The 15070-nt window shown below is 37.7% G+C and overlaps 1 protein-coding gene across 2 annotated transcripts in view; it reads right to left on the reverse strand.

The window, feature by feature from the left end:
- Positions 1-743: 743 nt before the first annotated feature.
- Positions 744-15070, reverse strand: part of mthfd1l (methylenetetrahydrofolate dehydrogenase (NADP+ dependent) 1 like) — a 30746-nt gene continuing 16419 nt past the window's right edge. For both annotated transcript variants that reach the window (XM_067482444.1, XM_067482445.1), the window contains 7 exons: positions 10904-11043; positions 10486-10527; positions 8147-8250; positions 7821-7998; positions 6690-6797; positions 6403-6555; positions 744-1983 (listed from right to left, as the gene is read on the reverse strand). In XM_067482444.1, the coding sequence (XP_067338545.1) occupies positions 1894-1983; positions 6403-6555; positions 6690-6797; positions 7821-7998; positions 8147-8250; positions 10486-10527; positions 10904-11043 (815 nt within the window). In that variant the 3' untranslated portion in view covers positions 744-1893. The remainder of the gene's footprint in view (positions 1984-6402; positions 6556-6689; positions 6798-7820; positions 7999-8146; positions 8251-10485; positions 10528-10903; positions 11044-15070) is intronic.

The following is a 15070-nucleotide window of genomic DNA, read 5'->3' on the forward strand; positions in this document are numbered from 1 at the left end:
AAGTTTGAAAGTAATCAAATTAACAAAATGCAACTGAAAATGTGAAATAGAAATGTTTAAGACCCTCAAGGTCTGGGCTCCACAGCTGCTGCCTGTTATCCAGCAATTGTGGAATTAGACTCGCAGAGACGTTCAAAGGGACCTGTCCTTGGTACTGAAATTAGCCAGTCTTTTAAATATGAGTGCTAAAAGATGAGAGCTTAAACAACTGCAGGCTCCAGCTGAGTGAGTCAGAAGCTCAGCGTAAACAACTCCAACCAGACATAACCGTGCTGGAGATTTGCCAGGAAATTACAACACGATGAAGCCTCGTCCTCATCGACACAGCATCTTCAAATCTGTCATCAGCTCAGAACAAGAGGGCTTCGTCTTGCACAATTCCTGAGAAAAACAGACCTAGCAGGTGTGAAAAGCCAGCATGTCAGGCACACACATGTGCACACATGTGTTGGACAGTGGCTCCATGTTGCAGACCTAAGCTGCTCATAATGACAGATGTCGCACCATGATTTGCATCGCTGGCTTTCACGCACAGTTCTAAAATAATACTTGGGTAAAAACAAAAGAACGTTACTTTTTTAATAAATGGGAGGACGGACAAAGAGAAAGAAGAAGCTTTCCTTTTTTTGCACTGAAGCATCTCTTTGGAGGACCATGAGACAACAGGAAGAGAGCAGATGTGTCCAAACAACAGATGGGCTGAGCCACAAGTCAACTGCTGGGTGTTAAACACAAACACAGTCTGGGAGGAAAGGAAATCTTTATTTGAAAAGCACACCCACTTTAAATCTCTGAGAACCAATGAGTTTAACACAGAATGAATGTCAGTGAAAGCAGTACCAAAAATGGTGTCAGAACAATACACTTAAAATTTAAAGGCACAGTTTTAGTCACATTGACATTTAAAAACGGTTTGTGGTCAGCTTGGTTTAAAAAAAAAAAAAAACAGGCAAAGAGGTAGAAAACCTAAAAGTAAATTGCACCATAATGTAAAATTACAGTCTGTCGTAGCTTCTGATAACAGGATGCGTCACCTCACTCAAAATTAAGATCACATTCACTAACATCAGAAAAAATGCTTTCGCTTTCGTGAAACAAAACATACACACACACGATGTTGCAACAGGCATTTTTATGTTGGATATTTAGCCGTCTCCACATGGATTATTTTAAATGGCTTAAGCATTAAGAGTGTTGCCTGTTACGTAAAGTGATCTCTATTTAGGCAGGTTGTAACACTAGAGTAATCATACCTAGATGTTAATAGCATATACTGTAGGCTTTTTGTGCGCAAAACATATTTATTTAACGAATAAAAAGTAGATAAAAATTGCAGCACCAACACATTTAAGATGTAAACTTTGAAAACACCATACAGACAGGTCAAAAGCAAACACATGCAGCTGATATATACACACAGTTTGGCTGTAAGAAGTCGTCTTTGACATCACGCAGATGTGCAAATACAGCATAAAGCGAATGCTCCAGTGATCTCATTTTGCTTCTTCTTTAGAGCATGTTACTGAGGTTGCAGGAAGTGTTTAGGCTACTCAGAAGAGTGATAAAGCCTTCCTTCTTTTTTATTTAGATGTGTCTTACAAGGCATGTGTGGAACTAAAGATCTTGAAAACAGAGCTGAGGAAAATTGAACAATGTATTTAACTGTTTACTGTGTGAATAGGAGACAGACTGCAGCCTTGGCACTGAGTGAATGAGGTAGTAAAGTAAAAGCTCCAGGGAGGAAATAAAGTTTCATGTAACAAGTTATTATAGATGACTACTGGTAAAATATTTATAAGGATACAATGCCAGCTGTTTTAGAGGAGTGAAATAAATATTTAATAATGATGTATACATGATAATACCTATAGGGATCTCTTTATTTGAGCATGCTCAGAAAAGCCCGGTGATCTCCTCTGTGACGGGGTCAAGGTCGATGTCATAGAAACAGGGTCGTGTTGGCAGACCAGGCATAGTGCTCATCTGAAGGAAACCACAACAAAAGCAGAGGGTAAGATTTGGCAGACACGGCAAATGGAAATAAAAGCAAAAGTAAAATTATGCTTTTTTAAAATCTTTTCATCTTCCTGGTCAAACGGTTCCACATTATGAATAGTTCAATTCAACACTGCAAACAAACATTTGCAAACTAACAGCTCTTTGTCACTTCAAATGTAATATGAGAAAAATACAAACAAGAATGCAAGGACAAATATTAAATATGCCCATGTATTTGTGCAGAAGACCACAGTAACAAAAAATACAAAGTATTATATTTGTAAATAAATAAATAAATGAACAAAATAAAAGTTTACAATAAAACTTAGTCAAAAGAAATTTGAGCATTAAAGTATTTAACATATTTATCACTTAGGAATGTTAACATTCTTGTACAGGGATTTATCAATTTTAAATGGATGACAAGTTATACAAAAATACTATAACATGTGTGAATTAACTTAAGTTGGTTCATATTTTCTGTGTTCACAGTAGTCATAAAGATGGCCATAGCATCAAATAAGGAGGGAAACCATACACCACAACTAAAGCCTCATATTAAAGCCTGTACACCACAACACAGCTGCCTTATGTAAAAAAACAAAAAAAAAAAACAAAAATAAAAAACCAGTGCTCTAAGACTTGGTATCAAACCCCCGAAAGTTCAATGACTACTTCAATAACTATAATCTAGACCAATTAAACTCCAGAGACAGATATTGAATGTGTTGACAGCCTCAACTTCATCAGTGTTGAATTCGGTCGCACACAGTGGCTGCTTTGTTATCACTGTTGTGAAAATAGAGAAAACAAAAGGCTGCCTTACATATTTGAGAAAAAGCTAACAGGCTGTAATCAAACTGCACAAGTCATAGTGGTAATAAAGGCTACTGTTCTGATGGATCAAGATCTCTACCGGAATCCGACTATTGCACTGAGTTTTGATTTGTCCTTTTCTCGTAGCAAAAATAAGCTAAATTGTACTTCAACTTGAGTAGATTTTTTATTCTGGTACTTCTAGGTAAATATCTGCACTATCAGTGATGAATTTGTGTACTTCTGACTTTTTGTACTGTCCACATCTACAGTCTGTGTATGATCAGGCATGTGGAACCCCCGTTACTATAAACAGCTAAAAGCCAGTCTCAGAAAAGCCAAGTGGAAATGCAATGAGATAGATTCAAGAAAAAAAAGAAAGCAAATGACAGGGGAAGTGCTCCCTAATACAATCTGTGACATAGGCAGGAGAGAGTGCACGTGAACATGACAGGACTGATATTGGTCTGTCAATCCATCCAAGCTGAAAAGTAAAATAAATCTTGCTCATTAGCCAGGGAGGATCATTCTTTCAATGCCGCTCCTTCTTTCTGACTATGGCCAGTTTTATGGGCTCATTAGTACAAATGAGACAGAAGGAAGTAACCAGCCAATTTCCTGTCTGAGGAAATACAACTATAAATGTAATGCATGTAAATGAAGGGAAAAAACAAAGAGTACCTGCTCATACAATATAGATGCAATAGATGCTGCTTATTGATTGTTGGCAGCTATCTTTTTAAAATACTGAGTTGTTTGTGCAATTGCATTATATTTTAATAGAGTGATTAAAGAATAATATGTTTTCTGCCTGTAGGCCAAACAGTCCTTAGATGCTGTTATTATAATCCCTGCTGAGGATCAAAAGTATGTATGTGCTCACCTTAAATACACATTTTAGAACAGTACATGGAATGTGACAGTGATTCCAGTGACATTACATTTAGGTAGTGAAAACTATTTTGCTCTTGTATCTAACCTTGTATCTAAGTGTGATGCTGCAACCTTAAACCAGCACTGCACACTGAAAGCAGCTTTTTAATCAATCACTCTTGTGTCAAATAGTCAATCTTTCATAATGAAAAATATTTGTATATGCAAAGATTGTGTTTTTTTTGTTTGTTTTTTATTATGCAAAGCAGATCATTTTTATGCATCTTTATAAAACTCCAGCATTATGCAAAAAATGTTCATGGACATTCCAATATGTTCATCATAATATGGGCCACCTTTGGACTACAAACTGTCAGCCCACAGAAAGAAATTACTCAAAAATTCAAATATCAAAAGATGCTATAATGTGAGTGTAAGCGGTCGAGGTTTTGGAAGCAACAAATGATCCCCTGTTTGGCTGGCCCTCCTCTCAGGCCTGAGAACATGTAGGCACTTGCAAAAACACTTAACACTCTGTGGCTAAAGTTGGAAACTCCACTTGGCCAAACAAGTCCTTCCATTATTCCCAAACACAATGTGCCTTTGTCGGGGAAAACCCTGCAGGAGACAATGTAGCTGAACTTCTACCACCCACTGATTTTGCAGAAGAGTCTCAGGTCAAAATACAGCACAGTTGCAAAAGAAAAGGTCTAAGAGGATTATGACGTTGAATTTATGAGCAAACACTCACAATTCACCAGCCATGAACTATTAGAGAGGGTTAATTTTCAAATTAAGAAAAGGTGTGATATTACACATTTAAGCATGAGTCAAATGGAGGTTCCTCGTGATTGGAGCAACTGGAGCTGAAATGATGAGATTGAAGAGATCATGGAAAGAGACTAAACTCACTCACCTGTGAAAGTAGATTGTTTCCATATGGGAACACTTTAACCTTCAAAATACTAAGCTGAAAACATCAGCTCATCACTAAGCATTTTTCCAACTTTTGGAATTCAGCACAATATTGTAATGTAATGGAAAATGAGTTCATGTGGTAACATGCAGCTACAGGATCATGATACTCTGCAACTTGTTAAATCTGCATTAGTTTCATTGCAACTGAAGACAGAGCACAGGTCAGTTTAAAAGTTTAAGACATGCCTGGATTTACTGAGCTTGTTGGCTCTTGGACCAAAGTTAGACACATTAAATCAAGGTATTCTGCTCCTGTGTGCTGCAGGATCAATGGCTGGAGTGTGGGTTCATGTCATATAATTTCCTAGTTCCATGTGACTGACCGTGTAGACCACGATGATGTCACTGATGTCAGCTGTGAGTCGTGAGAGTATAAAAGGCTGTCTGACATTAATCAGTTATATCCTTAAAAAAGATCAATTGTGGTCAGCAACTTAATGCGAACAAGATTTATAATATTTTAATAACTTTGACCATGTTCATGACCACACACATTATTTTCTCAGAAGTGATCACAGTCTCATAACCAATCAAACCCATGTTAAACATTAACCGATTGTGACCATGTTGAACATCCATCCGAGGAAGGAGGCTCTATAAATCTGAACTGTTTTAGGTTTAATGGTGCAGTGAAGGCTCCTCTAACCGGATATGAATTCTACAGAGATCTATTGTTCCTCATGTGACCCCTCCCTTAACATATCTGAAGAGTGACATCAGCCCCTTCCTTCACCCTTTAAAGTCCAACCCTTCCATCTTTGCCCCCTCTTCTCATACTCATGCCCTCATCCTGTGGCTCTGTTACAACTTAGAATGAAATAAACAAGGCAAACTCTAAATTAACTCTAGTGAAAAGATTTTTGCTTCATGCAACAGTGGAGAGAATATAGATGCTCAGGCCTTTTTCTCAGACTTTCCTCACATTTCCTTCCAGCCAAATGCTTTTGTAAATAACACTGAGATTTTCTACTCAGTTTTCTAGTGGGCATTTTCTGCTTGTCCTGAACAGACAAATTGTGGCACCAGGTCATTTTAACCAAACAATAATTTAAAAAATGTCTAGCTAAGAGCAGAAAAGCAGGCATATCTGGGAGCGGGGCGGGACTGTAAAATTAACAAAAACAAATCTATAGATCCTTACGGCTAACAGAGGCTAAGCTAGAAAAGTTCAAAGAACTATCTGGAGACTCCCTTTGGGTTAGGAGTCACAGATCAAGGGTCGTCAACGTACGAGTGCCTCAGCGGGCCACACAGATCAAAGGGAGACTGGACAGACACCACAGCAAAGACTGCCAGCACTTCCCAGTATGCTTGGTGTTTGACGCTCTCTCAAGTCCTGGCCCTCAGGGCACACTGGTGAAACAGCAGGAGGCAAAACACTCAGGAAGTCATTTCATTCTGGCTGGCCCATCATCAACTAAGGGGCTCCAGCCACCGCAACTCTAACCAGCTCAGTAATGTGGCTGTCAAAAGGAAGCGGACAGGACCAAGACCATAAATACTGTTTAGAGATTAATGCATTGGAAGGAGAAAGGATGATGGGACACAGCAGATGCTAGAACCAATGGTCTTATGTGAATAAATAGTCACAAATTTGGGAGAAGTGATGAAAAAATGCATTAATTATTGAATGTGAATTGGTTTCCAGGTTTGTGAAGACATTTTGCTTCAAAAACCCATTGAGACAAGGACAATGAAGTACTGCCTTCTGTTTCTGTTTTATTGCAGACAACATACCGTTCCCACAAGCGGGTAGATGAAGCCAGCCCCGATGCTAGCACGGACATCTCTGATTGGTAAAACAAATCCAGTGGGTGCACCCTTCTTGTCAGGCATGTGGGACAATGATAGATGGGTCTTGGCCATGCAGATGGGCAGTGAACCATATCCCTGATAACAAGCGAAAACACATATTACTTGATATTTGTGTGAGACACACAGAAAGGTAGAGAAAAAAGAAAAAGCTGTATGATTGTCGTCAGTGTGTGAGTCAGTCTCTGTTGCTGTAGCAGCAGTAATCTTACCTGTTGATTGTAGTAATCTATCTTAGCCTGGGCATCTGGCGACAGCTCGATGTCATCAGCCCCATACACCTTTTGAGCTATTGTTCTGATCTTCTCTGTAATCGGCATCTATGTATGAGACAAGTGGAAACTTACTGGCACTCCAGAGAATAACGGAGGAAATGACTTCAAGGTTAAAACAAGTTGAATATAGTAAATTAACCATGTTCAACTCTAATTATTTGATTCTTTGTAGATACTGTATAACTTTCTTCTGTTGTCGGTGAAGTCCATAACAAAACAGCAAGCAGCGCTACTGGACACGGAATAGATAGCATAAACAGAAACGTCAGCACACTGGGAATCAACATGTATCCACACATAAGTGAAGTTGGAGAGCTGCTGTAGGTTGAGTGATAACCTATCAGACAATATCTTTTTAAAATACTGTCACTGTAACACTAGAACAGTGGCTCAGTAAAACCTTTTAATTTTCACCAAAAAACACAGGCTTATTATCTGACCTGTTAAAGTAAAGTCCTAATAGGTCGGATTTGCAAAGTGAATGAAAAATGCATAGGTATTGCTTCTAAAGTAGCATAAATATAACTATACAAACAGTTGCTGTTGGTCTGCTGCTGTCTGCTATGTGGCCTGTTCCGTTTTGTCAGGCAGTTTTAGGCCCTCATTGTAACAGGACTTGCTTACTACTCCAACAAGCATCTCGTTGTGAGGTTCAGTGTCACTCCAAGCATCCTCCAAGCTTTCCTGTTCACTAACTTTCCTCGTATCCTTTACCCCTTCAATATGGCACAGTAACAGTGTGATAGTATAAAAATTTTAAACTGGACTAATTACTGACTTATTTTAATAGAATTATTATTATATCCTGGACCTATATTCTTCTACACACACAGAAAAACTTATCACTATAACAGGATCAGTTCATTTAAGTCACAACTTCCCAAACTCACTAAATCAAAGCAGCTGATGTTTTTTTTATATTTACATATTCTGGCTAAACCTCCAAAGATAACACTATATTTACTAGAAACAGAACTGGCCTTTTTCTGTATTAAGTGCTAACAGGGATGATGACAACTACATATCTGACAGCAATAAAACAAATCAAAGTGAAAAACAGCCTGGTACCTCTATATTGTACAGGAACTGGAAGCTGCTGGGTGTGCAGGCAGCTTCATTCACAGCCTTTGCCAGCTCTATACACCCGTGACCTCCCTGAGCCCAGTGGCTACATGGCACAGCCTCAGATGCTCCACACTCCTTTGCAATCTGACACACAAGGTCAATCTCTGCCTGGGTGTCCGTCCTAGTGAATCAGCAAAGAACATGCTGTTAGCTGTGGCAAAGGCAACGAGTTACATATTTCCAAAAAAAGTGGTGCATTATAGCCATAATAATAACAGCAACTGTCATCTAAGGTAAATCGTGTTTTTGTGTGTTTTGGTGCTTCTTACTTGAAGACATTAAGTGCCACCACAACTGGAACCCCAAATAGATGTGCAATCTGGATCTGCTTTTTGAGATTGCTATGGCAACCACCTGCAACCAGGCTTAGGTTCTAGAGACAAAACAAAGAAGAAAAAGGCAAGGCATGTATTATTGCAATTCAAATAATAATTAAAAGACTACCTAACTTAACTATTTGTTCATTAAGCTACAAGTGGCTATTTGTGAGTGCACACAATGACATCTATGGAATAGTCTGGTGGTTAAGAGTTAATATTCCCATTTTGACCTTGTCTAGGGATCTTTGTTGCATGTTATTCCCACTTCCTCTCTGTTTTGTTTCCTGTCAAAGCTCTACTAACAATACAATGTATTTGCCTTAAACCTATTCCTATCCAAGTTGCTATAATTTTAATCATTTCCAACACCTATAATAAGAAAAACTGCAAAAACATGTGGTATGAAACCACATGTTTTTGCAGTTAAGAAAAGGCAAAATAAAAATGCTATACATCAGCTTGGTATGCAACTCATTAATGAGGATAGATATTCTTTATCCTCCACAGGGAGAAAATTCTGGAAACCTCTACGCCAAGTAGTTTGCAGAGACATAATTTGAATGGTATGAGAGGAAATCTGTAATTGCAGTGAAAGCTTTGTTTTAATGACACCATTTCCTATTTCACCCATTTAGCTGGAGTTGTTTAAACTAGTAGTAGTTAAATTGAATTCCTGTTAACTTGATAGCAACTAATACTTTCACCTTTTGTTTGATGTCGTATATTGCTTCATCAAGCAAGAACAGGCATAGTGCTCGCTGTGTCAAACTCACAATCAAATCACTTTTTTTTTACCTGCATTCTTTATAGACAATACACTGGAAGTATGGACATGTTTTACAGTTGCTCCAGGAATTTGCAATGTTGCAATTGCAAGAATTAATTCAATTAACAATAACAATAATAATAACTCATAATTAATTAATTATCAATTTTTTGAGCTGTTTTGCTACAATATACACCACCTTTGTGGTGTATATTTTTCTGGAGCAGTTCTTTTCTGGAGCAGTTCACTCCGTTCGATAATATTTTAACTGACAGGGAAAATAAATAAAGGCTTTTAATTAATCTTTATTTCTTTCTCTGAGTTGAGAATGTTTACTTGCCTTTACCATATTGTTAGTATTTGGAGTCATTATACTCGGTCTGGTTATGTCCTAAAGTGTAGAATGAGAGTGCAGAATATGCTACTGAACAGTTATTTATTTATCATTTTAATACTGTAAACCACTACTTGTACAACTGCAGTTATTCCCAACACATTAGCAGCAGAGACTCCAAGTTTGACCAAAGTATTCCAAGCTTGCACTCTGTGTATATGTGTGTGTGTGTGTGTGTATGCTGCCGCAGGCTTAGAGCACTGAGGCCATACAGATCCCATAAATTTATTTCCCTGGCTCTGTTTCCCCCAGTACTTCTGGTTCTAGTTAAAGGCTTCACAATTAACTTATACTGCTTCATTATTTACTCAGCTGAACCTTCCCAAGATTCTAGCCAGATATAGACGTGCACCCACCCACACCAAAAGAATTCCACTCCACTCTGCTAAGACCCACATACCCTAAAACCACACGCAAAGGTTGTATTTGTGCAGTTAATCAAATAAACGCTCTTAACTGTGTTAGTGGGTGTTGTATCCATGCAAACAACTGGAGAATTAAATGTCACTGAGTATACAGCTGGAGACCTGAAGGAGATAGATTTAATACAATCTGAAACTTCTATTATGTGTGTCAAATGATGGCCCATTTCCCAAGCTCTTTCTTCCCCCATGCTAAAGGATTTTAACAGTCAATCTTGTGCTACCAGTGAGCAGCGAGTCACCTCCATGCGATTCTGACTTATTCTAACTGTTCACATTTTAACAGAAGAGGCCCTAAAGGCAAGTCTGGATTTCTTTCAGGCAGGACTATGAGGATTAAGTATTAACACGAAGTGTTCTGCATGTGCACAGCTGTTGCTTAATTCAAAAATAACAGACAGGCACACCACCAAATATCTTCATGCTTCATGCAATATCTTCAAGTTTGTTTTATATTTAGCTTTGCACTGGTCAATGAGTTTAAAAAACCTTAAGTACCCCCCAAACATTCACAATTGAATGTAATAAAACAGGCACAGTCAATGATTTAAACTTTAAAAGTGATGTCACAGAACATTAACTCTTTAGGTTTGAACGCCTTCCTCACGCTCATGTTGTTATCAGTGGTTATGGTTATTTGTGTGTTCTTTGTGCATGTTTGTGGCCAATCATGTGTATTAGTTTGCATAAAAGTGGCTCTGTATACCTCATCAATGTACTCTTTGGGAAGAGGTGCACCTGCTGACACCTGAAAACACACACACAACACAACAATTACTTAAGCACATTAAAACATAATTTTTCATCTTTTTTCACTTCACATAAAACACTGATATTTTCCTGCTCTGTTTCTCATTTTGCAATCAGTTTGGGTCATTTATTTCAAACTGGATACAAACCAAGAAATTCTAATAAACCACACTCCAAGTATATCGGCTGAGGAGTCACATTAAGGCTTGTTGTAAGCTGATTTCTTTAATTGTTTTAATTGTATAAACGTGGAGGAATTCACAAACAGCTGCTTTATATTTTCGAATGAGGCTTTTGCCAAAGCTATAGAAAATACTGTTTTGCCATTAAATGATATATGTTATATTTAACGGTTATGTTAACTGTTAACTTACATTTGGGCCTCCTCCATGCATCTTCAGTGCTCGAACTGTTGCAACCAGCACCACCACATCAGGCCTCAAACCTGAAGCTCGACATTTGATGTTGAAGAACTTCTCCATCCCAATGTCAGCTCCAAAACCAGCTTCAGTCACTGAGAAAGTACACAGTAGGTTTCTACATAAAGGCATAATGAACGTATGCAGAATATCAATGTGTCTACTAATTACTTACAGATTGAATTATTAAGATTTTATTCAGCATGTAAATAATGTAACCAATAGCAGTTAAACAATTAAGTCTGTCGCAGCCCCACTTGTTTCTAATCACTGACATAAATCATGGCGATGCCACAGCTTGGCTCATGATAAGTCACTCATCTTTCTACTTGTATCCCTGCCACCTCTTTGTTTAAATGTTAAATATCACGTTTAACTTAATTTGACCTCAACCTCATATGCATGGGAGCTCAGTCAACATCTTTAAAGAATCAACAGATTAAGCATTGAGTCCGACCGTGTTTCTGTCTGCACAGTAATGTTGTACTGAGTAATGGGTTCACTGCAAGGGCTTCTCAAAGAGAGACAGGGCCTCTGATAGAACGGCCCAGCACACAGGCCTCTTGAACAAGCTCCAAACAAAGCAAATACTCCACCTGGATTGACAGGCTTGTTAAGATAAGGTTTCCTGTTACTGTTGTTGTATGTGTGTGTGTGGGAATGTGAACATGTGTGTGGCACCATTGTTCTGAAGCACTTGCTTCTGGGCAAAAGTAAAATTGTATAGACCAAGGTTGATTTCACACCTAATGCATTCGGTAAGGTTGTAACAGTTTCTGCTGTATTTTCATATTAATCCAGTCAGTTTAGTCTGGTGGGAACACTAGCTTTGGACCCTGATAGGGAATAAAATAACTCCCTGAACACCCGCAAAAAGGGTGAGCTTTCAAGTCTGCTTCTGCAGGAACTCCGGTGATTGCCTGGTGTTTTTTTGAAGGAGCTATGTGACTTACAGTATACAAACTAAAAATCTAAACTGATTTAATTTACCATGACATGCGGTTTTCTTACTGTTTTTACCTCTGCTACTCAGTATTTATTACCAACGTTTGAGTATTAAGCTTGTGGGACTCTTTTCTCTCTAAACACTAGAAAAGAGTAATAAAGCCTTCAAGTGCAGTTTAGTGCTGCATCATTTGTTGTCAGTCACAGGAAAAAAGTTTTGCTTTTCTCCCACAAGTTTATGTAATGTGGATGAGTTACTACTCTGTTCATGTGACTCCATGTTCACCGCTCATGGCACATTAGTAACAGCTGAACCTAAGTAGCCAAGAACTATATTGTTTGGTATGAACCAAATCAACCACGCTCCAAGTGTATAAACAAGAGAATTAATTAAATTAACTGACTGACAACACACACTAAGAACACTAAAAATATCTAAAACATTAACAAAATAATGCCATTATCCAAAAAGATATTCACAAGAAAAGAGAGGGAATCAGAATACAATTACATGACAACTAGACAATATTAAGAGAAAAATAATAAGAGGTTGGATTGTTTTAACAGTAAAGGTTTAGTATCTGTTATTTTATTAGTCCAATTGTGGGTCAGTTAAAAACTTTAATAAACACAATTATATATACATATATATAATCCTTCACTCATATCTTGTTGAAAGCCTTGTGAGTAATAAGTTTTGGATTAGCCTGAACGTAGAACACAATGACCAACAGCTAACCCTTTCAAAATGTAATTAAAATGATTATGATGAAATGTGACTAAGTCGTAAAAAAATTAAATCAATGTGATTAATTGTGTGTATGTTTTTTTATGTGCTTTTGTCTGCATGAGAGTGCGTGCACACAGATTTTATCTATTAAGTCAATGCACAGTTTACAGCATACAGTTAACTTGACACAGCTTCATAAAGGATTTCCTTGAAAATCGGTTTTGTGCAATAAAAATACACTTTTTATGAACTCAACAAAAAACAAATAGCTTGAAAACATTGATTGTCTGGCTACCAGAGAGCACTACATGTATCAGGCATTAGGCAAAAAACAATTCCCTGTAGCTTAAAGCATTTGTGGCTGACACTTGATAGATCACGTCTCTCTGAGGCTTTAGTGCGAAAACAAGGGTTTCCATGAACAAATGTATCATTCTGTTTGGTTTGGTTCCCTGTCTTTCTAGTGAAAGTATAATTTATTTGACTAAAGACACAAGGGTAAAAAGACTTAACGAGTAAAAAGAAGGACTGGAGGGAGAGGGAAAAAAAGAGCAGAAATGAGACAAGGTCTTAAACATAGTTGAAAGATGAGAAAATATAATGAGATAAAGAAAATGAGAATAATGAGTGAAAAAAGCATTGATTCATTATTAAGACTTAAAAGTGTCTATTAATACAAATTACAATATTGGCATTTTTGGGGCTTTGGCTGCAGCATCTTAAGCTTAGTGAGTCACAGTGAGTAAAGTGTAACAAAAAAGCCTAAGGGATGAGCACAAGAATGTAACTAGACTTTGTTTGGCCACAGACCGCTGACAGAGTGCAGTGTTTCTCATTAGCAGCACACTAGAGCTTTGGCTCTGAATACTGAAGCCTTCTGCCAATGGAAATCACATTCTTGGGTACAGTTTTTGTGGATACTTCCATAAATTGTGTGATCTCCCACAAACTGAACACAGACAAACTCATACTACACATGCACAATTCAGCAGAGCAAGCATTTTCAGAGAGAAAGGAAAAACTAAGATGATGTGTGCAACAAACACCAAATGAGAGAAGCTTACTACGGCCACTATACACTGAGTCGTGACCACGGGGAATGACAAGAGGAAACGTGCTTCCTGTTCTGCATGACAACCTTCAACTCTCCAGGGAGCAAGAGAATAAGAAAAGGTCAATGATACTGTGAATACGGTCAGACAGATGGATGGTGTTACTATCAAAACACGAGTGTCAGCGCCTGGCCAATAAAAACACCAACACAACTGGTGAAAGTGAGCTAGGCCAATACAACCCTACTACTTTAGAGATTAAACTACTTGAACTTGAACATTAATACACTTATTTGTGTGCAGTTGGACTAAAATTACACAACACTGACAAAAAAACGTTGTAGGTTTTAAAATGTTTAAATGCTGAATGTATTATAATTTTTAAGTCTGTAAAAGCCTAAATAATTTGTTGCTTTAGTGTAGGGAGGCTTTGACGTGTGGGAAATATTACAGTAAGTTAGTACTCCAGACTCTTAATGATACAGGAATTCCTCACATCTGGCATGAGGAATTCATCCCCCAGCACCCCCACCCCCCCACCCCCCCCATTAAAGGCTGCATTTCCCCATTTTAAGTTCAGATTTCAAAGTGACTTGAAGAAGAAAAAGAAAAAAAACCAAAAAAAACCCAAAAAAAACAATAATATTGGGAATGATGAAGGCTGACCTTCAATATGTTAACACACCCCTGCAACCCCCACTGAGTTCATAAAGAGTTCATGTACTTCCTTTGCCACATGAGATAATTAAACTAAACCTCATATAACTATAAGTTATAGTACTTCCATCAGAGACAAAGACTTAAGGAATAATTCATGTATATTACAGCTTGGGTACATTTTCTTCTAATTTTGGCCATAAGTTTTTATTGTCCTAACCATTCCCATAATAACACTACACTTATCATGTTGACTGTTGCAATCTGGGAATGACATGAGAATGCAATGCAATGCAACATGTCAATGCTTGCTAAAAAGAAGGCAAACAGGGAAAAACATAAAGGGACCAATTAGATGACCGTACACCTGCACCTTTAAACCTGCATAATTAATTTTTTAAAATACATTTTTTATCCATATTTGGAGATATTGAAAAAATGGTCTATTGCAGAGAAGAGTAAGTTAAAAAGCAGCCGAGGAGTTAAAGTATTAAATTCTCTCGATCCTCTATTTAACAAATAGGTTTCAAATTTTCATGTGCGTTAATATTTCTTTTTAAGGTACAGAGTACCTTGTCTTGTTTGTTTGTGTGTTACAAGTTATTATGTTTAATGGCATTTTTCCTTAATAAAGACAGTGAGCTGTTGGTAATTGATTGTTTTCCTGGAGATAGTTGTCTGCTTTCGATAGTAGAATAATGAGACAGGTGAGAGTGAACGAAAACTGTAAAACCCAAA

This window comes from Channa argus, chromosome 17 (assembly GCF_033026475.1).
Source record: "Channa argus isolate prfri chromosome 17, Channa argus male v1.0, whole genome shotgun sequence".
NCBI lineage: Eukaryota > Metazoa > Chordata > Actinopteri > Anabantiformes > Channidae > Channa > Channa argus.